Source organism: Bos grunniens, chromosome 10 (genome assembly GCF_055505025.1).
Source record: "Bos grunniens cultivar Pamir isolate PY7600 chromosome 10, Bosgru_T2T1.0, whole genome shotgun sequence".
NCBI lineage: Eukaryota > Metazoa > Chordata > Mammalia > Artiodactyla > Bovidae > Bos > Bos grunniens.
Window position 1 is genome coordinate 12,599,127 of NC_141174.1, and position 27,736 is coordinate 12,626,862.

Here is a 27,736-nt window from a genome sequence, read left to right on the forward strand (position 1 = left end):
GGGTTAATTGTTGCTATAAAAATATTTTCTATCCTCATAATGAAGTAATTTTTTCCTCCAAATCATTTTAATTTCTTTGAATTGCACTGGGTTCTTAATGATCTGCAGTGAGTGAGGGTGCAGTCTTATTGGGTTTACATATACAAGCAAACCGTCGGATACATACGACGCACGCATACACCAACTCCTGGCCATTGCATTGCTTCTGTTTGCCCCATCCACTGTGGCCTCAGTTTTTACCATCTGTTCTTCACATCTCAACAAGAAAGCCTGCGGGCTTGGGCAGCGGTTGCCCAAGCATAGCCTGCAGTCTGTTTTTATAAATATACTTTTATGGCAATATAATCACGCACATTTCTTTAATGATGGATTGGCCGTGGCTGCTTTCACATTAACAATGGCAGAGTTGAGTAGCTATGTCAGAGACTGCATGACCCAAAAAGCCCCAAATATTCTATTTGGCCCTTCACAGAGCAGTCCCCAACCTTTTTGGCACCAGGGACCAGTTTTGTGGAAGACAATTTCTCCATGGAGTGGGGTGGGGGTGGTTTCAGGGTGATTCAAAGGCACTACATTCGTTGTGCACTTTATTTCTGACCTAATACTGCTGCTTATCTGCGGGAGGTACCAGTCCCTGGCGCGGAGGTTGGGGACCCCTTCTTTGGAGACAACCTTGGCTGACTGCCAAACGGAGGAGATCACTGACACTCAAGATGGCCTTGCCACTTGCACCAGGCTGATGAACTGTACCTGGTCAGTCTCTTATTCCACCTAAGTGGAATAGGGGTTAGGGTTAGGGTTAGTGAAGTCAGTCATGTCCGACTCTTTGCGACCCCATGGACTGTGGCCCACCAGGCTTCTCCATCCATTGAATTTACCAGGCAAGAGGACTGCAGTGGGTTGCCATTTCCTTCTCCAATTTGCACCTAAGTGGTCTGCTAAATGTCTCACGGCCAAGCCACACAGTAGGGGAGGGAGTCTGGACAGGACGCGTTTTATTTTCTATTCCCGAGGCACCCTCTGGGCATCACGTTCACATCCAAGGGGGGAAAATGAGGCTTAACACACAGCACCCCTTAGGTGTGGCTCCAGCACAGAGGAAAGGATATAAACGCGTGCTCTGGTGTCGCGTCAGCCTAGAATGTTCCACGGCAGTTATCTGGCTCACTCACTCAGACCAGCAGGAAGACAAGAGAATCCGGGCCCCAGCCGGGTACTCACGATGTGAAGCTGGAGGAAGTCGCCGAGACCCGGGGCGCTGTCGATGCGCACCAGGATGCCGTCCTTCACGGTTGTGCTGAAGCCCACGGCCAGGCGGTCGGAGCGTGTGCTGGGCCTGTCGTTGGCCGGCCAGGTGTACAGGATGAGGCCTCCGCTCTTCCCGAAGATGTACGTGGCGCCAGCTGCGAAAGCAAGGAGAGAAGGAGCATGAGGACCCTGCAGGGCTCCTCGCCAGCTGCGGTTACCCTGCCGAGACTCTGCACAGGGAGCCGTGGAGCACGACGGCTTTCACGTGCCCAGATGCAGAGACCAAGAGGGATGCAATGCAGGGGCTCAGAAGACGCTGTCACCCCAAATTAAAGAGGCAGGCGAAATGAGTTATCACAAAGCAGATGCTGGCGAGAGATGGTCCTCGCGTCTCCAGGTCCTGCTGAACAAGGGGAGAGGTCGGATAGCACGCCATGTCTGAGAGCTCTCCTACCTTGGGAGAGCTATTTCATCTTCCATCTCAGCCAGGACAGCACAAGAAAGGAATCTTCAGCCACCCTCTCAGAAAAGAAAGCCTGAGAAAACCGAGTTACGTGACAACGCGTTTGTCTATTTTACTCTTATGTTGCCATATAAAAAGGTGATAAATATTAATTGCAGAGGCCTTTAAAAAATTAACTCTATATTTTCCCCCCTGCTGTGACAGAATACCAGTAAACCAGATGTTTCTGACTCCTTTCCAAACTAAATTTCGAAAAGAAGATACAGGAGACACGGGAAAAAAAAACATCAGTTGAATGAATTTTGATCATGACAAGCAGCATTCACCATGACTAGTGGATTCAGTGGTGTTTTTAATGTTTACTTGTGTTTTAGCTTTTATAATTTATAAACCCAAGGGTCAGTAAGACTATATTAATTTAAAAATAGGAAAAAAGAGGAAGAAAAGTAGGGAAAATACATCTCATACATTTCAAAGGTCTACTTTTAAAAACAAGTTTTAAAATCTGCATTTGGGAAAAAGTATGCAGATTTGGTAGCCAAAACAGCTATATCATTGTAGTTTTCACGGCTATATGTATGTTACCCATAGTGAGTAATTCCATATGTCATTCATCTCAAAGTTCAGAGGACATTTGGCACCAGATTTTCTTGTGAGTTTCCCATTGATCATAGTCCAATCCTTGAAACTGTTTTAAAGCAACATGAGACAAGCATTCCTATATCTCTCGAATTTTCTAAAAATCCCCAGCATGGGTCTACATTTAGTTTACACAGAATATTGGGTTGAATTATGTTGTTTGAAGAAGAAATGAGTTATGCAGCCTGTTCAGAAATAACAGAGTAAGCTGCTATGAGGCTAGAGTTAGGAGTATATTTCATATCTTATCCCTTTCTAAAGCTTTAAGCCACATTGTATTCTGAGGCATATAGAATTTAATTTGTCCTCTTTGAAAGGTCACTATTCTAGTTGTTCCAGTATGCTCAGTTTGGGTATTACATGTAGCATAACATTATTTTCCTTTTATGAATTTCTCAGTTCTTAGGGGATGGGGTCTGAAAAAGCCCTCCACATTCATCTGGAGATTTGAGGATTGTGGTATGGAAAGTTTATGTTTAATTCTACACGCACAACAATGTTTGCTCCTTATTATCCACAAACGCCCTCAAAGCCTCTTAAAATTAGAAACATGGATGTAATGATTTACCCTTAATATCTCTCCATCTGTGAAACACTTAAATAATTTCCTTTCTGTAGATGATTACAAATATCACCACCGTTCCCTTTATTCTTTATTTGGAAAACTGAAGGTCACTCAGGAATTATTGTATAGAATCACCAAAAATGCAAATTAGCCTGTGACATTTTTGTGACCATTTATAAAATCTTACCCTATTCAGTCCTAAATATATAGTGGATTCTGCTACAGGAATAAATGCATAGTCTATCAGGAAATAAGTTTGTCACTACAAAAAGAAGAAGTAAAAAACTGATAACAGCAGCAACATATACATGGTACATTACAATCTGCAAAAGATTTTTCAAATTCATTAGCTGGATCTTCACAACAATAGTCCTATGGAATAGTTCATTGATTAACATTGTTTGGAAGTATAGACCCAAAGATCAGACTTAAATAATTGACACCCTCTTTAAGTCTACACTTGGACTCTACCGCTTCCCAAATCCTAGCTTTACCAAATACCAATCATAGCTTAATATCATTCTATAATAAACTATACCAAGGATATAAAGTTGACTGTACTTCATTTTTTCCACATCTTCTCATTAGAATGAAGCAGAATAAAAAAAGAAAAAAAGCCATAGTACACAAATCTAACATTTTTTCAAAAGTTAGTCTGGCTTTCTGACGATATATATAACTTTAGAAACTTTCTACACTGCTTATATTTTCAACCACTGTCCTATTCAGTAATTCTCAATATATAGAATACAAAGAGGAAGAGTATTTTAAAAGATAAAAACACAACTTCTTATATATAGTGGCTAGAAGGTCACCATGACTACACTTTTTAAAATAAAGAATGACATTATACAATGACAATATTAGGATAAGTAGATATAATGTATTATTTCAGTTATTTTTATTGCTTCTGTTGTTCTGAATTTAGGATGTTACTATGTTAGATAATTCTAACTTTATAGGTGAAAAGGGCATAAAAGGTACAAAGTCCTTGAGCACATGCGTGCATGCTCAGTTGTGTCCAGCTCTGTGTGACCCTATGAACTGTCCATAAATATCCATACAGTCCATAAATATCAATAACCTCAGATATGGAGATGACACCACCCTTATGGTAGACAGCAAATAGGAACTAAAGAGCCTATTGATGAAAGTCAAAGAGGAGAGTGAAAAAGCTGGCTTAAAACTCAACATTCAAAACACTAAGATCATGGCATCCAGTCCCATCACTTCATGGCAAATAGATGGAGAAACAATGGAAACGGTGACAGACTTTATTCTCTTGGGCTCCAAAATCACTGCAAATGGTGACTGCAGCCATGAAATTAAAAGATCCTTGCTCCTTGGAAGGAAAGCTATGACCAACCTAGACAGCATATTAAAAAGCAGAGACAGTATTTTGCCAGCAAAGATCCATGTAGTCAAAGCTATGGTTTTTTCCAGTAGTCATGTATGGATGTGAGAGCTGGACCATAAAGAACATCGAGCACTGAAGAATTGATGCTTTTGAACTGTGGTGTTGGAGAAGACTCTTGAGAGTCCCTGGGACTGCAAAGAGATCAAACCAGTCAATCCTAAAGGAAATCAACCCTGAATATTCATTGGGAATACTGATGTTGAAGCTGAAGCTCCGATACTTTGGCCACCTGATGTGAAGAACTGACTCATTTGAAAAGACCCTGATGCTGGGAAAGATTGAAGGCTGGAGGAGAAGGGGATGATGGAGGTTGAGATGGTTGGATGGCATCACCGACTCAATGGACATGAGTTTGAGCAAGCTCCGGGAGTTGGTGATGGACAGGGAAGCCTGGCGTGCTACAGTCCATGGGGTCGCAGAGTTGGACACAACTGAGTGACTGAACTGACTGACTGAGGCTCCTCTGTCCATAGGGCTTTTCAGTCAAGAATACTGGAGTGGGCTGACATTTTCTCCTCCAGGAGACCTTCCCAACCCAGGGATCAAACCCATGTCTCTTGTGTCTCTTACATTGGCGGGCAGATTCATTACCACTGAGTCATTGATCCTTAACATATGGCTTATTTTACTATGTAGAAATAAATATTAAAATGTATTCTTGTGCTGAATTTGCTAGTAAGGGTGACTAAAAACCCTGGATGCTCCCATGGTCCAATGTTGGCTTTAAAGGAAGTTAATTAATAGTTACAACCCTCTACTCTGGTAACCTATTATTATTATCATTTTTTATTCTTTAGTTAGCTTTGTTATCTTGCATGGTTTTTAAGGCAAATAGATGCTTTCTGGTCACTTTCATATAAACATACCTTAGAGTCCCAGGGGGGACATAGAATTATTTTGTTTTACATTTTCAAATTTAAAGGTTCATTTTGTTATTTTTAAATGTGGATTACAGATCACGTTACAAAAACTTTGGGGGAACATCCCAGGAACTATAAGAAGCCTCCTTAATCCATTAAAGATTTTCACTTCTAAGCCATGCATTCCACATCACGTGCCTTCCACCCCAAGAAGGAGTCTAGCATTTCTGATTGCTGGTTTCTCACTGTGCTCAGTATGCTTATGCTAAGATCATACTACAGTTATCAACAATCAGTTTAGTTCAGTTCAGTCCCTCAGTTGTGTCCGACTCTTTGCAACCCCATGAATCACAGCACGCCAGGCCTCCTTGTCCATCACCAACTCCCAGAGTTCACTCAGACTCATGTCCATCGAGTCGGTAATGCCATCCAGCCATTTCATCCTTTGTTGTCCCCTTCTCCTCCTGTCCCCAATTCCTCCCAGCAGCAGAGTCTTTTCCAATGAGTCAACTCTTTGCATGAGGTGGCCAAAGTACTGGAGTTTCAGCTTTAGCATCATTCCTGCCAAAGAAATCCCAGGGCTGCAGGACCATGTAAATTCTCTGCTTGCTAACAAAAGTGATTAATTCAACTGAGGGGGAAAAAAATGCTGTGGTAGCATTTTGGCCAAGTTGGCAAGCAGCTGAAGTTGCTTTACTGAGTTCTAACCAACACACTGTTTCAGTAATGGAATCTCCATTCTGTGACCATTAGCTATGATTAGGTACAGACACTACCTCTTCAAATAGTCAACAAGCATTACATGTTACTTAACCCCCAACTTCTTTCTTCCGAAGAGTACCCACAATGGGTCTGGCTCATAGTTTTCATAACTGGCTAGCTCTTTATTGGGATGGAGCTGATGGTGATTTTGGCAGCTACATATCCATACAGCATATTACTCATTTAGGGGATTACCAACAGGAATAGGATCAAGGTCCGATTTAAGACTGACACTAGAAATGATAATATATACACGCCTAGAAAATCCCATGGGCAGAGGAGCCTGGTGAGCTACAGTCCATGGGGTCACAAGAGTTGGACCCAACTTAGTGACTAAACCACCACACACATGTGTATACATTTGCATGTATGTGTGTGTAGGTATGTGTACAAAGAAGGGAGGTTTTAGTTAGAAAATACAATAGACTATCTGGAATTTATTATATTTCCCCATCAAATAATTAAAGATACAGGGACTCCAGAAAAGCATTTATATATTATACCAGTTATATATTTATGTTTAAAAACAACAAACTCACTGTTTCTGAAATAATTTTCAATTGGTGTTAAAATGGAACAAGTTTGGAAGCATCTCCAAAGGGAGAGACCTGAGAGAGTTGCATTTAAAGAGAACTTACAAAGAACTATACTCTATATTTAATAATAACTTATGTGGGAAAAGAATTTGAAAAAGTACATACACACACACACACACACTCACATATATGGGGCTTCCCCAGTGGCTCAACAGTAAAGAATCCACCTGCAATGCAGGAGACCTGGGTTTGATCCCTGGACTGGGAAGATCCCCTGAAGAAGGGCATGGCAACCCACTACAGTATTCTTGCCTGGGTAAATTCCATGGACAGAGGAGCCTGAGGGCTATAGTTCATAGGGTCGCAAAGAGTTAGACAGGACTGAAGCAACCAAGTATGAGCATATACAGATATATGTAACCGAGTCACTTTGCTGTACACCTGCAATTAAGGCAACATTGCAAATCAACTATGCTTCAATCAACATAAATTAAAATTAAAAAGAGAACTAGATAATTTACTGGTGGAAAAGTGAAGCAGGTAGAATAATAAATTAAATAATAATATAATTCTTAGCATGGAAACCGCCTGGTGGGTATACTGGGATAAGAAACAAGATGTCAGTCTCCTTGCCTGGGACTCTGAACGCTGCCTGAGAACTCAGTCTAAAATAGAATGGCACTGAGGTATGTCTACCTTCCTTTATTATATCAGGTTCCTATTCCTTATTTCTGTTTCATTACTCTTTCATCAACCTTATTCACATTTGTATTCTTTATTGTGAATTGGTAAATCCTTTTGGAAATAGGCTATCAGTGACACAAAATATATTATGCCAGTAGATGTTGTTATTGCTATTAACTTAAAATTACCTTTAATTCATATCAATTATCACACAGATAATAAAACTAAAATGGAAAGGCATTGAAAATGACAAATATCTCTTTGAGGCAATGAAGACTCAAGGATCTCATAATGACTGATGACCTGCAAAGCAAAGTTTCTCAGTTTCTTTTACATATTTAGTTTGTTCCATGGTTCCTCTTATGTATACTCCTGGCTCTTTAGGGGGTGTTCATAATAATAGGTCCTTATAAGTCCATAACTTCAAATGGTGTTCAAAATGCTTTCTTTGGGAGTATCTTATTTGATGTCTCTTTCTCCAGTACCCGCTGAAGTGCTAACGGTAAATATTTTTATTACTGCTTTAATAGAAGGGTAAACAAAGGCTCAAAGAGATTAAATGACTTGATGTGGTGTCACGCTGGGACTGAGACAGAGCCAGATCCTCCCTATCTTGATTCTGCCCTGTCTCCCCTCCACAGGCCATCTTGCTCACCCAGGGGACGTAACGTCTGTAAAGAAATTCCTGGAGGCCAAGAGCTCCAGGAGGAGAAGGGGAGGGTAAATAACAGATGAAAAAAGTATGAAAAACAAAATCTCGGCATTACAGAAGGGGCCACACGGGAATACAAGGTAAGGGATATAGATTTTAGAAATAGCCCTGCAATGTATTTATTTCATAGATGGTTTATTATATCTATTTTGTGTACTCTGAAATTTTTGAAATAAACACCTAAATCGGCGATGAAGTCACCTTAAATAAAGCAAACCTGAAGGAACTGAACATTAAGAGAGAAATTGCATCTGTTTTAAAGAACATACTTCATCTTTGGCAAAGAAATGATCAGATTTACTGCTCAGCTAACTGAGGAACTGACAATACCGCCTGAGTCAAGTATACCATCAGGGAGATCCAAGCCCCATTTTGCTCGGCCACACAAGGGCCCTCTCCATATGGGGCTGTTTATTTCTCTTTCTTAAAGAATGAGTAAAACCAACGGGCATGGAGAACACAGGGGCAACATTTCAGAGCATATCCCTCAATTAGAGATAAAGTATACTCTGCTCTCATGGGAAATAGATGGGGAAACAGGGGAAACAGTGTCAGACTTTATTTTTCTGGGCTCCAAAATCACTGCAGATGGTGACTGCAGCCATGAAATTAAAAGACGCTTACTCCTCGGAAGGAAAGTTATGACCAACCTAGATAGCATATTCAAAAGCAGAGACATTACTTTGCCAACAAAGGTTCGTCTAGTCAAGGCTGTGATTTTTCCTGTGGTCATGTATGGATGTGAGAGTTGGACTGTGAAGAAGGCTGAGCGCCAAAGAATTGATGCTTTTGAACTGTGGTGTTGGAGAAGACTCTTGAGAGTCCCTTGGACTGCAAGGAGATCCAACCAGTCCATTCTGAAGGAGATCAGCCCTGGGATTTCTTTGGCAGGAATGATGCTAAAGCTGAAACTCCAGTACTTTGGCCACCTCATGCAAAGAGTTGACTCATTGGAAAAGACTCTGATGCTGGGAGGGATTGGGGGCAGGAGGAGAAGGGGACGACAGAGGATGAGATGGCTGGATGGCATCACTGACTCAGTGGACATGAGTCTCAGTGAACTCCGGGAGTTGGTGATGGACAGGGAAGCCTGGCGTGCTGCGATTCATGGGTCGCAAAGAGTCGGACACGACTGAGTGACTGATCTGATCTGATCTGATCTGATACTCTGCTCTATACGTTGAAATTGATCTAAAACTAAAGCTTCCAGGGATGCACTTAAATTTCCTTTTGCTTAAAAGTATTCCCGTAAGTTCATTGTTCTTTCTTGGGGGCAATTCTTTCTTTCACAAACCTTTGGTAGTGTTTTACGATGTTATTTATGATGCTCATGTTAATCCTAATACTAATAATTATACTCACTGTAGGGATGAGTCATTTCTCACGCATTATAGTCTGCAGTACAACAGTTCAGATTCCTGTACTTTTCCCTTTAGGAACCGCTGCTGTATTGGTTTGTCAGGGCCGCCCTGACAGTGGCTGTGGCCTTGCCCCTCACTGTGCCATCCTGTGGTCTGCACTCTTTACTCAGTGTCCTGCTTTCTTCTTTATAAGATACCCGCCCACCCTAATGACCTCAGTTTAACTGAATTACCTCTTTAGAGACTCTGTCTCCAATTACAGTTAAATTCTGAGGGGTTATGACTGGGGGGGTTACGACTTAAATACATAACTTTTGAGGGGACATAACTCAGCTCATAAGGGTCATTATTCCAGTTTTAAAGATGAGAAACGCTATATAAAGAATGAGGTTAAAAAAAATCTTGCCCAAAATCTAAAGAAATCAGGAATTTAATCCAGATCTATCTAACTTAACGAATATATCTCCCTTAAATTTACCTATGTAACTGCATGGGGATAGAGATAATGAGAGAGAGAAGAAAGACAATGTTTGCTAACATGTAGCAAAAAATAAACAGCAAGCAAGACAGAAATTCAATTCCCACAGGATGGAAATGACAGTAGAGGGCTGACTGTTCTGGTCATTTTATCTGAGTTACATAACAATGGTAATATGAAGTTGTTCTCTATCAAGTATATAAAAAGGTCAGACAATAACCTACTCCTGATGAATTACACACCATCCTCATAAAACTCTAAATTATGAAGGGTGGACTCTATAATGAGCCTTATTTCAGAAATTAACTACAGCCAACTTAATTTAACTTTATAACCAAGCTAGTATCTCATATAGCAAAACAAAATAAGTACTAGGAAATTGCACAGCATTTAGGTTTAAGAAAATAAATATTGTTTTATTGCTAAACAAAAAGAAAACCCAGAATCCTCTGTACCATGAGCTCCTGAAGGACAGGGTTGTTTAATTTTTCTCTCTATCAACACTGAATGCTCAGGAAATAAATGGTGCTGAGTTAATCAATAAAACTTGGCTCACCTATACTTTCCTATCTTCACACTGTCATTCAGGCATCTGCCCATGAATCCATCTCAGCTTTTTGTCACTTCATCTCAGTGTAGAAATATTTTATAAATACTCATCAATTAGGGTTCACAACATCCCCTACGATGGAATAGCTTCCAATTTATAAAAGAAATCTAACTGTGAAGACATTTAAATGATTTTTCTTTGGTGAATTTTTGGCAGGCTCTGATAGGGAAATCACGCCCACTTTTAGTCATTCTGATTTACGTTACCCTTCAATTCCTAAATTACCCTGAAAACTGTTTTCAGTACATATATTTCATATATATACTTATATATGTATATATATAGAAATACTTCTTAGATTTAACAAGAGTACACCCTAGAAAAGCAAAGTAACATATCTAAGAACAGCAATGCTATCATTCTATTTTATAGAGCATTAACTAAGTACAAAGATTTTATATACATTTGTCCTTAGGCAAAATATAAATGAATGAAAAGAAAAATAAAAATGATCATTTTATAATAACTCATCAGCCTTTTCCATAGCAGTTTTTTGGAAACTCATTCCTTCTGATGACATCTCATGGGATGTAGTTAGAATAAAAGGGGAGTTCGGAGTGCATTTATCTGCCTCCTTTTCCTTCTTTTGTTCCACAGCTTTGAATGTTCTCTAATAAGAACAGCCAAGGGATTCTAAGTACTGAATATTCTGTGAGAAAGAAATACAGATGAAGAGTAATTGTTTGTTTCCAGTGCTTTGATTTAAATTCTTGATTATGTACTTCGTACTTTCAAGGGGTCAGGGACTATAAACAGATGACTTCAGAGTATTTATAGTTCTAATTCATAAAACATTGTTTTCTCAAAAAAGTTGGCTAATGTTTTTAAAAGTAATGACTGAAGTATCCATGAGATATATCTCTTAATCACAGAACTGATGTCAGAGTTAGGCAAAAGAAAGAAATTTCAGTTATTAAAATCCCTTCTCTATATCTATCATGATCACTTAAGATCATGTATCTATCATGATCACTTAAGATTGTGCCTAGGTGCCCAATGATTAAGAAAGTGATGATACCATCCCTGCCCACATATGGTAACCATCTAAAAGTAAAGGGATTCACCAACATTATTGTACCTGTAGGAAACTTTCATTTTTCTTTATGCCTAGCACATCTTCCTCATTTATCTTAAAAATTAAGCCCTTCCATGTGGACATAACTATTTTCTCCCATACCAATCATATGATTTGAATGGTAAGTGTCAAGCCCTTAACAGGTTCTGCCTTTTAGATACAGCTGATTAGCTAAGGTATGGTAAATTAACACGAATTAGACCAATCAGAGAATATCACTGCATTTTTTTTTTTGGAACCTGGATCCAGAGGAGCACCCTTCAGTCCCTCCTTGATGATAAAGTTATGCCATAAGAAGCACACAGCTGCCATGGCCCCATTTTCTACAATGGGAAAGAGGTTGTGAGAAAAGAAACACTGGCTCAAAAAGTGAAGGCAATTGTTGAGTTGGGAATTAGACAAAGAAAGAAAGTCTTATTGTTTGAGCACTTGATTTTGATGGTCCATATTGTGAAGCTGTGCCTTGGTATTTCTTATATGAAACTCTCAGCTGCTAGCTTCTTGAGTCTAAGCGAGTTCAAACTTGGTGGCTCAGTTGGTAAAGAATCTGCCTGAAATGCAGTAGACCTCCTGTAATGTAGAAGACCCGGGTTCAGTCCCTAGGTTGGGAATATCCCGTGGAGAAGGAAATGGCAACCCACTCCAGTATTCTTGCCTAGGAAATCCCGTGGACAGAGGAGCCTGGCAGATTACAGCCTTTGGGGTCGAAAAGAGTCAGATAGTACTTAGCAACTGAACCACAAACCACAGTTCAAATTTTGCTTCTTTTACAACTAGAAAAGTCCTGGATAGTAAAGAACTTTTGGTAACTATCTCAGTACCAGGAACATGTAGGGGCACAATAAAAGACTTATAAATGAATTGGCAAAGAACGGTCAAGATGAGAAGCTGATACATTACCAAGGAATCTAAATATCATCTATCAAAGGAGCCCATTCAGTAACTCACATACATTTTAAGTTGGAACACTTGTAAAACTGATCATATTCTTGTTGACAAAGAAATCCTTAATGATTTCCATAATTAGGTTGTATAACTCAAAAACTCCAATGAATAGAATATTAGAATATTAATAAAAGAGACTGCTTTATATCAAGTCCTATAAGCTACAAATAAAGCTTTACTCAGAAGAAAATGTCTTAGATAATAATAAAGGAAATGAACAGAAATTAACTGAACTTTTAACTTAAGGCACTATTACAAAACCAAATAAAACTAATAGCTCAGATGTGATGATTAATAAAAGTTGAAATTTGCCCAATGTATTTCGAAAATAACAGTTAAAAAGCCCAAAGCTTGCACTTTAAAATGTCAGAGAAAGTGTATAAGCCTCTGAAACACCATAAATAAGAAAAACTCAAAGAAAAAAAGATAGAATAGCATAAATTATAAAGGGAATATAATCATAGCTCTAGAAAATGTTAAAAATATAAAAGACCATTTTGAACAACTTTAGAGAAAGATTTGAAAACCACAGGAAATTAATCATTTCTAGGAAAAATAATTTTCCAAAGAGTTCTAAGAAAAATTAGAAACACTCAATACACTAAATGACCACAGAAACCTTTGGAAACGTGATTCCAGTCCTAGTATTTAAAAGGTGCAGGTCTGGATGGTTTTATAGGTAAGTTTTATCTAACTTTCAAAGAAAAGCTAATCCCCAAATTACTGAAATGATACCAGATCACAAGCAAAGTTAAATATCTCCCTCAATCAATTCACAAACAACAAAATCTTAATATTGACATCTGCTAAATATACAGCATAAAAACAGAACAAAACATTTTAGACTAATTTCACTTATGAATATCGATTAAAATTTTTTCTGAATAAACTTCAATGGTGAATTGAGAATAATATACCATTCAAAGAATATGAGAAATAATGTACTTTAACAAAAAGATATCTATCAGCAAAATTCATTACATCATCCTATTAAAGTAGAATTATAATCTTATCCCTGATTTTCAAAAAGGCCTGAAAAACTTCATGAGTCATTTCTTCAAAAAGTCTAATTAAAATAGGGATTGCAAAAGGTGTTCTAAATATTATAGAGATGATGGCTGAAACTCCAATACTTTGGCCACCTGATGCAAAGAACTGCCTCATTGGAAATAACCCTGATACTGAGAAATACTGAAGGCAGGAGGAGAAGGGGACGACAGAGGATGAGCTGGTTGGATGGCATCACTGACGTGATGAACATGAGTTTGAGTAGGCTCTGGGAGTTTGTGATGAACAGGGAAGCCTCGTGTGCTGCAGTCCATGGGGTTGCAAAGAGATAGACACGACTGAGTGACCAAACTGAAACTAATGAAAAACAGACTGTAACATCATACTAAATAGTAAAATTACATAGTTTTCTCCATTAAAATCAGGAAGATAGTGATGTTTATTATCACAACAAAAATGTATAAGTTCTCACTAAATAAAGTTGTAAAATACCAGGAAATAATGCAATAATTTTTAAAAGATATGATTTAATATATTCCAAATAATGCTTAGAAGATATCAAACCAGTCAATTCTAAAGGAAATCAACCCTGAATATTCATTGGAAGGGCTGATGCTGAAGCTGAAACTCCAATACTTTGGCCACTTAATGCAAAGAGCCGACTCAGTGGAGAAGACCCTGATGCTGGGAAAGATTGAAAGCAGGAGGAGAAGGGGATGACAGAGGATGAGATGATTGGATGGCATCACCAACTCAATGGGCATGAGTCTGAGCAAACTCTGGGAGATGGTGAAAGACAGGGAAGCCTGGTGTGCTGCAATCCATGGGGTCACAAAGAGTCAGACATGACTGACTGAACAACAAAAATAATACTTCTAAAAACTTAAAAATTATGAGATCAATTGATAAGTTTACCCAACACAAATAAATATATAAATATCAATAGCTTGCTACCCTTGCAAAGATGATTAAGTTATTTTTGACAAGGGTGCAAAGATCACTCAAAGAGAAATGACAATCTTTTATTAAATGATGCTGGGAAAACTAAATATCCAAATGCAAAAAAAGAAGTGGGTGTTTACTTTATACCATGTACAAAAGTTAATTCAAATCGAATCAAAGACCTAACAGTAAGAGCTAAAACTCTAAAATTCCTATAATAAAACACTAAGGGAAAAACCCACAACCTTGAATTTAGAAAGGAGTTTTTGGGTAGAACACCAAAAGAAAAAAAAAAAATAGGTAAGTTAGACTTCAAAATTTTAAATGTTAAAGGACACTGTCAACAGATTGAAAAGGTAGTCCACAAAATGGGAGTAAATATTTGCAAAACATATATCTGATATGGGATTAATGTCCAAAATATATAAAGCATTCCTACAACTCAACAACAAATAGCCCAGTTAAAATATGGGCAAAGGGCTTGAAGAGCGGTTCCCTCTGCTCTCATTAGCCTGTTTTCCAGACCTATCTTTGCTGTCCTCAGCTCTTTAGCCCATATCCCCTGCTAAAGAGAAGATCCTCTTTCTGTTTCCAAACTACACTGTGCTCTTCCACAGTTTTGCTTGTGGCCTCCAAGTAGAATGACCTTTCCCCCATTTAAAATGAGAGAAATAGTTCTGCAGCCCAAGACTCAGTTCAAGACTTTTTCTTCTTCGACATATTCTCATTTTATTTTTATTTGATAGTATTTTTTCCAGTTTTATTGAGATACAGTTGACATACAATATTATATTAATTTCGGGTGTACAACTTGATGATCTCACTAATGCGTGGAATCCGAAATAAAACAAAAACCAGATACACCCAAGGTAAATACTTTAGCCTGTCTACTAACATACTGGCTTGTTGACTAAGGTGTTTACCTTATCCGGTTTTCTCTTTTTTAGTAACAGAAATACTTCAAGAATTATACCTACAATAAAGTACTTTCCACCGAACATTTGGTTTTCATTTTCTGAAACACTTTTACTTAGTGAATATGTTAAAGTCACTCTAACACAGAATATTTTTTTAAGAAAGGTTTTAGATCTTTAATTTTCTTTAATCTCTAAGAATTGTAGTGTTTAGAAAGTCTGAAGTGATTGTTTTGGTCAGTGGGGAAGCATGCTCTAATGTGTGACTGAGGAAAATAACTGGCTGCCGCGTGGAAGATGGAAAGAGACAAAAGCGTGTGCACGAGGATCTAGGAGGCACCGCCACGTGCAGGATGCAGAGGCGCCACGTGCAGGACCCAGAGACGCAGCGTGGGGGAGAAGCAAGAGGGCACGCTGAAGACACTAAGAACAAAGGACGTGGTGAGCCACGTGGCACTGGGGGAAGAAAGGAAGGCGTGGGGGCTGATTCAGAGTTTTCAAATTTTGGCAAATGAAATTATAGGAAAAAAATAATAAAAGGAAGCACAATTTTAGCACATTAAAGTGGTAAGCTTAATTTGGGGGTGACTAAGTCTTTAGTATTGGTTTAATGGTTCTGTTGGAACTCCACTCCTATAAAGGATCAGTGCCTTAATTTTAGGCCCCAAGTGAGACTGTCCTATTGTGTCATCATAAAATGCACCCAGACACTGTTTAACAATCTCCTAAGTACATATAGGGAAACAGTGTCAGACTTTATTTTTGGGGGCTCCAAAATCACTGCAGATGGTGATTGCAGCCATGAAATTAAAAAACGCTTACTCCCTGGAAGGAAAGTTATGACCAACCATTACTTTGCCAACAAAGGTCCATCTAGTCAAGGCTATGATTTTTCCAGTGGTCATGTATAGATGTGAGAGTTGGACTATAAAGAAAGCTGAGTGCAGAAGAATTGATGCTTTTGAACTTGTGATATTGGAGAAGACTCTTGAGAGTCCCTTGGACTGCAAGGAGATCCAACCAGTCCATCCTAAAGGAGATCAGTCCTGGGTGTTCATTGGAAGAAATAATGCTAAAGCTGAAACTCCAATAATTTGGCCACCTGATGCGAAGACCTGACTCATTGGAAAAGACCCTGATGCTGGGAGGGATTGGGGGCAGGAGGAGAAGGGGACGACAGAGGATGAGATGGCTGGATGCATCACCGACTCGATGGACATGAGTTTGGGTAAACTTCTGGAACTGGTGATGGACAGGGAGGCCTGGCGTGCTGCAAATCATGGGGTCACAAAGAGTCAGATATGACTAAGCGACTGAACTGAACTGAAGTACATATTATTTGGCATTTGTAAGGCCTGAAAGATTATGCAAATTGATTTGATACATGATACCACTGAACATGGACTTCCCTTATAGCTCAGTTGGTAAAGATCTGCCTGCAATACAGGAGACACTGGTTTAATTCCTGGGTCGGGAAGATTCCCTGGAGAAGGAAATAGCAGCCCACTCCAATATTCTTGCCTGGAGAACCCCATGGACAGAGGAGCCTGTTGGGCTATAGTCAATGGGGTCACAAGAGTCGTTCATGACTTAGCCACTAAACCATCTTTAAACCACTACCTTGAACATATGACTATTTGCCTTTCTCTCTGGTTTCCATCTATAGGAAAACATAGTTTGCATACAGTTGTAATCATAGTGCTTACATAATTTGTATCTTTTTTTCTATTATAATACATGAACTGCTGTCTATATTACTATGCTTTTCAGTTAAATGGTTGCATAATATTCCAGGAGGTGATGGGATATAACTTAGCATTCCTTTCCTGTTGAGCTCTTAGGCTTTTAATTTATCTGTTGGTGTAACTGGGCAGGGGGGACCATATAATTTGATATAATAATTGACTCTGCTTCTCCAAGTATATAAGCTCCTAACCTTTAGTATACTTTATCCTCTTCAAAGCCTCAACTTAGACTTCTGTTTTTCTCCCTTCATTACTTTCAGCAAGACAATTGCCCTTTGCACCTATTCAATGGCTCTCATTTCTCCTGCCAAATTAAATACATTTAAAACATTTTCTCCCTTTAAGTCTCTCTTTAACATCTCCCCATTCTTTGGAAGTGTGCCTATTCCCCAGGTCCTCATGATAAAAACAATGTTTGCATATATTCTTTGCTCTGGATCTCATGGGAGGTGGCTTCATTATTCCTACTTTAAAAATTTGCCCTTTAGTCATCATGCCCTGGAGTGAAGCACCTTCCACACCTGTTCTGGCCTTATGCTTTTATTCACAAAGCCAGGCATCAAGTCTATAGAAACTAATTTCCCAGGCCCTCTTCTTAGTTCTAATATGATAACTTTAGCATTGATTCAACAGTGCAGATATGACATTCTGCAAATAAACAGCAGTCACTTCCATCAAAGCTTGAAGATTTGTTATGATGGATATATTCAGACATACCAGTCTCTTTTTAGAAAATGCAATTTTATGGAAAAATACAAGATAATTGGTCTTTAGCTCTTGCAATAAACTTAGATAGCCCCTGCCATATTTAAATTAATACAGTGCTTCTCCCTGTTAGATCAAGTCTCCTGATTAAGTCAATCATGTGAAAAGATTCAGGCATTGCTCATGCGCACTCAGATTTTTTCTTTTCAGTGTGGGTATTTTTGTGAATGATGTGATACTTGCCCATCTACTAAGTAAAGGAAATTGAAAGTTCTTTATTCACCCATATATCCTGTCTGTCCTTATCTTTCAGCCTCAGCCTTTGCCTCACGTTGTGTCACATAGGTGGTAGGTTTTATTAGGCACTGGAAGATTCTCCAAAGCAATGACCTAGTATTTACAGCCTCCATGTGAACACTGGGTCTGCTGTCCAGAGATCACATGCACATCACTCTCGAGGATTTATTCCCTTCCTCATTGTCCCCATTTCCTCTGACTTTAGCTGCCACGGTACAGATCAAGAAACTCAGAGAACAGCTTTGCTTCTTTTAATCTCTCTTAAACCAGCAGCACGAACGAATCAGACTCACATGGCTGGAGCAGCAGAATGTAAAGTGCCAAGGCTGGCATTTCAATCAGCCCTCCCACTTCCAGAGGAAGCCTGGATAACGAGGAGTGAAGAGGCTCCTTTCCATGAACAAATTAAAAGCTCAAAGGGTCTACCTTCATTGAAGCAATTCCTGACCTAGCGGCAGGACTGGTATGATTTCTTAAGCAAGATGGAAAACACTTTCTTTGAAGGGGGCCCTCTGACTGGTCACAGCCACTGATGATCCAATTTGCCTAATTAACCCATTCAATTCCATCCCTATGTGTGTCCAAAGTTTTACTTTAAAGTGAACTTTCTTCTTAAAAGTCATAAACTCTGGGGAGAAGCCCACAGACAACAGACAAAGACACTTTGGGTTTACTATGTGGAAGTCACAGTCAGAGATCACGCTACTATTTTCTGAACGATTCCTATTCCACAGTCAAAGACAGCAAGAGTGAGCTAGCACCCGTGTGATGCCAGAGTTTGTTGCCCAGCAGGGGTCAGAGATGTGCATGGACATGATCAGATGATGAGTTCCTTGCAGGCAGTGGTGATGTCATGTGCTTCTTTGCATCCTCATGATGGCCGAGTCCCAGGCTGGGCACATAAAATCACATGGTATAACAGTTGGAAGGGGAATTTGAAAGGTACCAGTTGATGTCTTGACTTACAGATGCAAACACTGAGGCCCAAAGAGGTTATAGAATTGGTCTAAGGTCTCTCTAGTCAAGGCTATGGCTTTTCCAGTGGTCATGTATGGATGTGAGAGTTGGACTATAAAGAAAGCTGAGCACAGAAGAATTGATGCTTTTGAACTGTGGTGTTGGAGCAGACTCTTGAGAGTCCCTTGGACTGAAAGGAGATCCAGTTCTGGATGTTCATTGGAAGGACTGATGTTGAAGCTGAAACTCCAATACTTTGGCCACCTGATGCAAACAGCTGACTCATTTAAAAGACTCCGATGCTGGGAAAGATTGAGGGCAGGAGGAGAAGGGGATGACAGAGGATGAGATGGTTGGATGGCATCACCGACTCGATGGACATGGGTTTGGGTGAACTCCAGGAGTTGGTGATGGACAGGGAGGCCTGGCGTGCTGCGGTTCATGGGGTTGCAAAGAGTCGGACACGACTGAGCGACTGAACTGAACTGAACTGATGAGTGGCAGCGCCCAATTAGAACTCTGTGGGGAGCGAGCTCCGCCCATGGCAAAGGTCATGAGGAAGGAGGCTTGACATACGCAAAGGCGGGATCAAGCCTCAGGAGTCTCCCTGGAAATTCTCGAGCAATCTACCCCCAAAACCAGAGTCTGCCTACTTTCTGCTTTGTGCTTTCACCTACACCTCTGACTTTACGGGGGGCTGTCCCCCACTACCTCTCTCTGAAAAAAGAGTTAGCTTACAGCTCCAGTTAATAATTCCTGGGTGTGACAGTGTTTTAACCTACAAACTCCTTTGGAAATCCTCTAGCCTACCTGAATAGGTTTTTCCGGCCACATGTGATTGTTCAGAGCCTCCCAACTGTGAGAGGCAGGAGATGTTCTAAACTGTCTAAACACAGATTATTTTGAGTAGTTAAAAGATTGATTAGAAATTGTATTGGTGAAGGGATTTTCACTTGTTGGGCCAATGTTTGCTGCTAAGTCTCCATATCCCTTACCTGCTGTGTCCCTGGCAGTGTATTGATTAATATAATTGGTGTAAGTAGTAGCTTAAATGTTTGTAACCTGGGACCCTTGAGTTAATTCTTTTTCTTGTTATAGCCCACCACACCTTTGTGCTGTAGGAATGCAACTTTATCTAATGCTTTTGGAGGGTGGCTCCTGACCAATCACCTTTAGAGAAAAATAAGTTTTCTGAAGAAAAGGTCTTAAAATGTTAACAGGCCTCCGGGCCAGAAGATGATGCAAATCACCTAAGCTTTTGCATATGATAAGTTTGCAGGAAGAAAGCCTGGCTTGCTGCCTGACTCTACCCCTTCCCCCATTATCCTCTATGCATAACTTAAGGTATAAAAACTACTTTGGAAAATAAAGTGCAGGCCTTGTTCACCGAAACTTGGTCTCACCATGTCGTTCTTTCTCTTACCTTCTGGCTGAATTATTTAGCCTCTTTTCTGCACTAAATTTCCTCACTGAGCTATCCTTATTTCAGCCTCTTTTCTCCACTGAATTTCCTCACTGAGCTATCCTCATTTTATTACTCTTTATATCCTTAATTAACATTTAATTAAGCAATTGTTTCCTGATCTTCGCCTACGCCGTCTCTCCTTCGAATACCCTGGATCAGCCGGGGCTGGTCCCCGGCAGAACTCCTTTCTCCTGGGATGGACGTGTGGACACACTGGGGGAAGTGGAGGTGGGATGCACTGGGAGGTTAGCATTGATGTATATACCCTGACCATGTGTAGAATACACAGCTAGTGGGAACCTGCTATAGAGCTCAGAGAACTCAGTTTAGTGCTCTGTGATGACCTAGATGAGTGGGGTGGGGTGGTAATGGAGAGGCACACAGTGGAGGGGATATGTCTACATAGAGCTCATTCACTTTGTTGTGCAGCAGAAATTAACACAACAGTGTAAAGTAATTATACTCCAATCAAAAAAAAAAAAAAACCCCTCCCCTCTCCTGATTCCAGTCCAGGACACTTCTTAACATCTTTCTGATGTCTCTAAAGCAGGTACTTAAGAAAAATGTGCTTATTGATAAACTTTAATTTACACTCCATCACATAAGATACTGTTTGAATAGTAAGAATCACTATGGAGCAGGATTAACATATGTTTGTGCTTGAGAGAAAGAGAGAAAGCTTATTTGTCACCTATGTGTATATGCGACTAGATGTGTATATGTGACTAGATGTGTATATGCGACTAGATGTGTATATGTGACCTATATGTGTATACGTGACCTATGTGTATATGTGTATGTGACTAGAAATGAGTGCAGAGATAAGACAGATGTAAGGTCACATATACTATGCTACATTAGCATTTACTCTTCATGCATATGCTTCACAGGGTACACAGTGATCTGAAACCTCATTTTTGAATACATAAAATAACAAGGCTTGTATAAAGGAGCCCTTTTTCTGATTCATAATTCTTTGTCCACAAGGAAGTGAAGGCAAGTGAAGAGATGTGAAAATATGTGAAAGCGTTAGAGTTCAATCACTGAAGAAGCTAAGCTCAAACTAGAGTTTCTCTAGCTCAAACTAGAGTTTCTCTGCTCCCTGGAAAAGGATCCACTTGGAGCTTGACGGCATCTTTGCCAGTCCTAAGGTCTCTGTTATAAGGGACGAACTAGTCCACAGTTCAGTCTCACCAGGTGTAACGCTGACAACGCACAAAGCACCTTCAACCCAACGTCAGAGACCCTGAGAGGCAAGAAATGAGAGGGCCTGGCAGGGGTATGCTACAATCTCAGTGGGATCTCTTTCAAAGCACGCTGCAGCAGGAAAGACACGTATAATGGCTATTTAATCATCTTCACTATGAAGTACCAATTCTTTAGACTCTTATGACATTCATGAATGATGCAGGAGGCGGACATGATGAATACAGAGCAATTCCCCGCGACAGATACTTCCAGGGAATTTATGCCCCTCCCCCCAGGACAAAAGGGCTCCTGGGCTCAGTTATCATTTGTTCTGAGAGAGAATTTACAGTCTCACTAGCAACTCCTTTTACCCTACTCAATAAAGCGCTTATTTTGATATACTGACTGCGATTGTTCGAGAACAACTGTATCCTTGGAAATTCATGTGCAGTGAGCAGACTGGTTAGGCTCACTTTCCTTCACTTCGTGCACTTCTGTTATTTTTTCATGTTCTAAAATTTAGAGGGCTTGGATCCAGGTCTTCAAATCACATGTTCACCTTTCTGGTTATACACACACACACACACACACACACACACACACACACACATGCATATGTGTGTGTGTGTGTGTATTAAGAAAATGTGTGTGTATTCACACACCAACACACACATATGCAACTCTTTAACATCTAAAAGCTCAAATGCTGTTTGGGTTCACCTGTGAGTCAGGTAATTCTTTGGCGTGTGGCTATAATATATAGCACATATGCTGCTGCTGCTAAATCACTTCAGTCATGTCCGACTCTGTGTGATCCCATAGATGGCAGCCCACCAGGCTCCCCCGTCCCTGGGATTCTCCAGGCAAGAACACTGGAGTGGGTTGCCATTTCCTTCTCCAATGGATGAAAGAGAAAAGTGAAAGTGAAGTCGCTCGGTCATGTCCGACCCTCAGTGACCCCATGGACTGCAGCCTTCCAGGCTCCTCCATCCATGGGATTTTCCAGGCAAGAGTACTGGAATGGGGTGCCATTGCCTTCTCCGTATGCACTATTAAATATGTAATAAAAATCTCAGCCTGTATTTTCTGCCCAAAAGTAATCTGCATGTAAATAGCAAATTAGTTGATACACTCACCAATATTTATTAAGCTCCTATTATATGCTAGGTACCTTTCTGAGTGCTGGAAAAATAGCAGTGAATATACTTGCCTTAGTAGAGATGCTCTGCTTATAATGATGGCAGGTTAAAACACACACACAATAGATCTATAATACAATGTCTGGGAGTTCTAAGTGCTAATGAAGCATGACAAGAGGATAGGCTTGGGATGGTGCCTATGTTAGATGGACAGAGCGGATCCCTCTGAGATGAAGGCAATAGGGGCCTGAGAACAAGAAAAGTGTCACCATATCCCTATAAAGGAAAGAAGGTTCAAAACAGGGGGAACAAGGACAAGGGATAAAATTAGAAATGTGTTGGATTTGCTTAAGATGAGGCCAGGGAACTAGTATGGCTGGAATGGAGACATGAGGGACACAGTGAGAGAAAAATGTATTTGGAGAAATAGAGACCAAATTGTAGAGGGGCTCACAAGAAGTTGCATGGCAAATAGATAGGAAAACAGTGGAAACAGTGACAGACTTTATTTTGGGGGGCTCCAAAATCACTGCAGATGGTGACTGCAGCCATGAAATTAAAAGACTCTTACTCCTTGGAAGAAAGTTATGACCAACCTAGACAGCATATTAAGAAGCAGAGACATTACTTTGCCAACAAATGTCCATCTAGTCAAGGCTATGGTTTTTCCAGTAGTCATGTAAGGATGTGAGAGTTGGACTATAAAGAAAGCTGAGCACCAAAGAATTGATGCTTTTGAACTGTGGTGTTGGAGAAGACTCTAGAGAGTCCCTTGGACTGCAAGGAGATCCAGCTAGTCCATCCTAAAGGAGATCAGTCCTGAATGTTCATTGGAAGGACTGGTATTGAAGTTGAAACTCCAATACTTTGGCCACCTGATGTGAAGAGCTGACTCATTGGAAAAAACCCTTATGCTGGGAAACATTGAGGGCAGGGGGAGAAGGGGACGACAGATGATGAGATGGTTGGATGGCATCACCAACTCAATGGACATGAGTTTGGGTAGGCTTAAGGAATTGGTGATGGACAGGGAGGCCTGGCGTGCTGTGGTTCATGGGGTCGCAAAGAGTCAGACATGACTGAACAACTGAATTGAACTGAATCACAGGAAGTATCTCCTATGAGAGACAATCTTATCTGATACTACTCTAAGAAGATTGTACAGCTTTCCAAGTAGCTCTGTTGATAACATTTTAAGTAGGATAATGAAAATCAGGGGCTTTCCTGGTGTCTCAGATGGATAAATAATCTGCCTGTAATGCAGGAGACCTGGGTTCGATCCCTGCATCGGGAAGATCTGGAGAAGGGGATGGCTACCCACTCCACTATTCTTGCCTGGAGAATTCCATGGACCTGATGGGCAATAGTCAGTGAGGATGAGATAGTTGGATAGCATCCCTGACTCAGGGGACATAAGTTTGAGCAGACTCCAGGAGATAGTGAAGGACAGGGAAGCCTGGTGCCCTGCAGCTCATGAGGTCAGAAAGACATGACTTAGCAACTGAACAACAACAAAAACAACAACAAATCAGAAATCAGACTTAAAAGGAAAGTAACCAAGTATGAAAGAGAAGACCTCAAAGTGCTGTCGTATAAAGAACAACTAAATGAACTCAGGATATTAAATCTTTGGGAGCTGGACAGGGTGGCCATCTTCAAATCTGTAGGATGCCATATAGAAGAAGGACCGTGGTCCTTTGGAAAATCGAACCAAGAATGATGGTGAAAATACCTGGGTTCAAGATCCCAGGTCATAATGAGTATAAGCATTTTCTTGAGCTATCCCAAATGGACACTGCAAAAATATGATTCAAATTTCACCCCCAGATATGTGTCAGCAGCGGCTAAATAGTCACTTTTCAGAAAGCCTATAGGTCCTTTCCAGGTGGTTATAGAAGGGAACTATCAAAGAAAGGAAAAATCTATTTAAACAGAAATGCTGGCTCTGGGAGAACAAATACATTCATCTAAATTAATCACCATCTTCTTCTTCATTAAAAAAAAAAAAAGTCATATTCCTTTGCAGCAAAATTGCTGCTACCTCTTCATTGAGAAAAATCAGTAGCCATTTTGGGAACCAGGAAAAATTTTCCCTGAGAATACTTTAACACATTTGGCAGAAATATCCTTAAGGGCTATATTCTCAAGGATATTTTTGGTCTAGAGTCCATCTTCTAGGAAAATCCTACTAACAAAAATCATCCATTTAAAAATATTCCTTCAATCACTGAAATAGACAAACACAATTCCTTTCCTTTTACCATGAATCCCAGAAGTGGTGGGAAGGAGGCAGGCTAAAAATGTTTCTTTTGCACTCTGGTGGACAAGCAGAACCATTTCCTCACTATTAATTTTCCACAATGGCTAAGATTGTCTCTCTCACTGGAACTTAATCCTGATGCAGCAGATAAGACCCAGGGTTAGACTTAACAGGCAGGGAAAGCCAGGGCTAAGACATCTTTGTTTAAAAGAATCTTCAGAAAGATCTTGGTATTGCCTCATTGTTTCTTGACAGTAAAAGAATTTACTATGAAGAAGTTGACTTTTAGAGTATTTTAAATTAGAGAAAGGTAGAGAAAAATATTTACTTAGTATTTTGGAATAAGGAAAGAAAAGGAAAAAGAAGTCAAGGGAAGAGAAGGGCAGGAAAAGGAAGAAAGAAGGGAGGGAGAGAGGGAGGAAGGGAAGAAAGGAAGGAGAGAGGAAGAAAAGAAGAAAGAAATAGTAAGGGAAGGAAGGAGGGAAGATGAGTGGGTGCCTTGCAAGAACTACAAAATAATCCCTCTGCCATAGTCTGCCTGAAATATATCAGAGTTACTGTTGTCTTTCCAGGATAAGTTTCTGTATTTACATGGTTAAAGAAAAGGAGCAAAAATAATGGCAGGGATGGATAAATAGAACAAATGTGGAAGTTTTGGAAAATGAGAGTCTCTAGAAAAGAAAGCATAAGAGTAATTTAATTACTGTTTGAGGAGATAAAGAGTTTTCTTGAAACAAGGCTTTCACAAAATGGATGTGGGGACTTCCCCTGGTAGTCCTGTGACCAAGATCCTGTGCTCTCAAGGTAGGGGGCCTGGGTTTGATTGCTGGTCAGGAACTTAGATCCCACATGCTACAACTAAGAGTTTGTGTGTTGCAACTAAGATACAACACAGCCAAATAAATTTTTTAAAAAAATATCTGTGTACTACATATAGAGATAACAGGATAGAAAGCCATGGATGGAAATAAAAACGGGTAAAATAAGGAAGACATTTTTGACCCATCAAGGGGGTCACAAAGAGTCGGACACGACTGAGCGACTAATCTGATCTGATCTGATATATATATTCACATCAACAATAACAAGAAAAACTCATAGTTACTGAAGGAGCCGCAGAGGTCTCCAACCCAGCAAAATTTCTACTATTCCTCCCTATCTTTCATCATATAAAACCCTTGTATTTTATTCATGGTCCTTATTAGTTTTTGTCTGTTTCTCCCAAAGCTCAAAAAAGGCAGAAACTTGTCTTTTCTTCCTAAAACTCTAGAACATTTCAAAGCACATAGTTAACTTTCTTTAATAATGCTGAATCAACAAATAGAGCTTTAAGATTTCTAGTTCCTAATAATAGGGACATCATTGGGATTATGCACCATTGGGCATTGGCCTTCAGTCTCTACCCCTCGTGGCTCAGCTGGTAAAGAATCTGCCTGCGGTGTGAGAGACCTGCGTCTGATACCTGGAATGGCAAGATCCCCTAGAGAAGGGAACGGCTACCCACTCCAGTATCCTGGCCTGGAGAATTCCACGGACCGTATAGTCTGTGGAGTTGCAAAGAGTCGGACACGACTCAGCAATTTCATGAGCATACTCTACCATTAAAATTCTTATATAGATTCCAATTGCCTTAGAATAAAATCAAACTCTTAAAATGGTTCCAAAGGCCCTCCATGATCTGTCTTTTGCCATTTCTCCTACTTCACCCGGGATCATATTCCCTTTTACATACCCCATACACTGGGGTTTATTCTAGTTTTCCTTCCAAAAGGCAAATGGCATCATGGCTTTTTGCATCAAAAGGCAAAGAGGCACAGGAGACTTCTTCATGTGCTTTCTCCTCTTTCCCCAGATCTGCATTGGGTGGCTCCTTCTCTTTCATGTCAAGGGTAGCCTCTTGAGAGACACTTTTTTGACCTTACAGCAAAAGGTAACAACAAAAGAGTACATTTTCAAGAAAACCTGGGACCTTCCTGGTGATCCAGTGGCTAAGACTTCTCCTTCCAATATAGATGGTGTATTCATGATATGGGAGTTACATAAGATCCCCCCATGTCTCAAGGCCAAAAACCCGGAAACATAAAACAGAAACAGTATTGTTACAGATTCAATAAAGACTTAAAAAATGGTCAACATCAAAAAAGTAAAATCTTAAAAAAAAAAAAAAGAACCTATTCTTAAAAAATAAGATGGTAATTTCAAAAAAAAAAAAATCCTATTAAACTATCACTTAATCACTGCCATATATCCATGCCACTTCTATTAAATCCAGAACACATAATGTCATGCTTATTTTCACAATCCCCATGATATGTGGAGAAGACAATGGCACCCCACTCCAGTACTTTTGCCTAGAAAATCCCATGGACAGAGGAGCCTGGTAGGCTGCAGTCCATGGGGTCGCGGAGAGTTGGACACAACTGAGCGACTTCACTTTCACTTTTCACTTTCATGCATTGGAGAAGGAAATGGCAACCCACTCCAGTGTTCTTGCCTGGAGAATCCCAGGGACAAGGAAGCCTGGTGGGCTGCCGTCTATGGGGTCGCACAGAGTCAGACATGACTGAAGCGACTTAGCAGTAGCAGTAGCCATCATACGTAAATCTTTATTTGATCCATTTTTTAAATGGAAAGAATGATAGTGACTTCTCTTCACTTTGTATTATATGTTACTAGAATAATCCATTAATATACACAAATTCATACATAAAATAGCACATGGAAATCTGCTGTGGGATACAGGGAGCTTAACCCAGTGCTC

General features: G+C 40.0%; 1 protein-coding gene across 9 annotated transcripts in view; it reads right to left on the reverse strand.

Moving 5' to 3' along the window:
- The window catches only part of NRXN3 (neurexin 3), a 1,787,606-nt gene that overhangs the window by 414,773 nt on the left and 1,345,097 nt on the right, over positions 1 to 27,736 (reverse strand). For all 9 annotated transcript variants that reach the window (XM_086319413.1, XM_086319414.1, XM_086319424.1 and 6 more), the window contains one exon: positions 1,222 to 1,403. In XM_086319413.1, the coding sequence (XP_086175539.1) occupies positions 1,222 to 1,403 (182 nt within the window). The remainder of the gene's footprint in view (positions 1 to 1,221; positions 1,404 to 27,736) is intronic.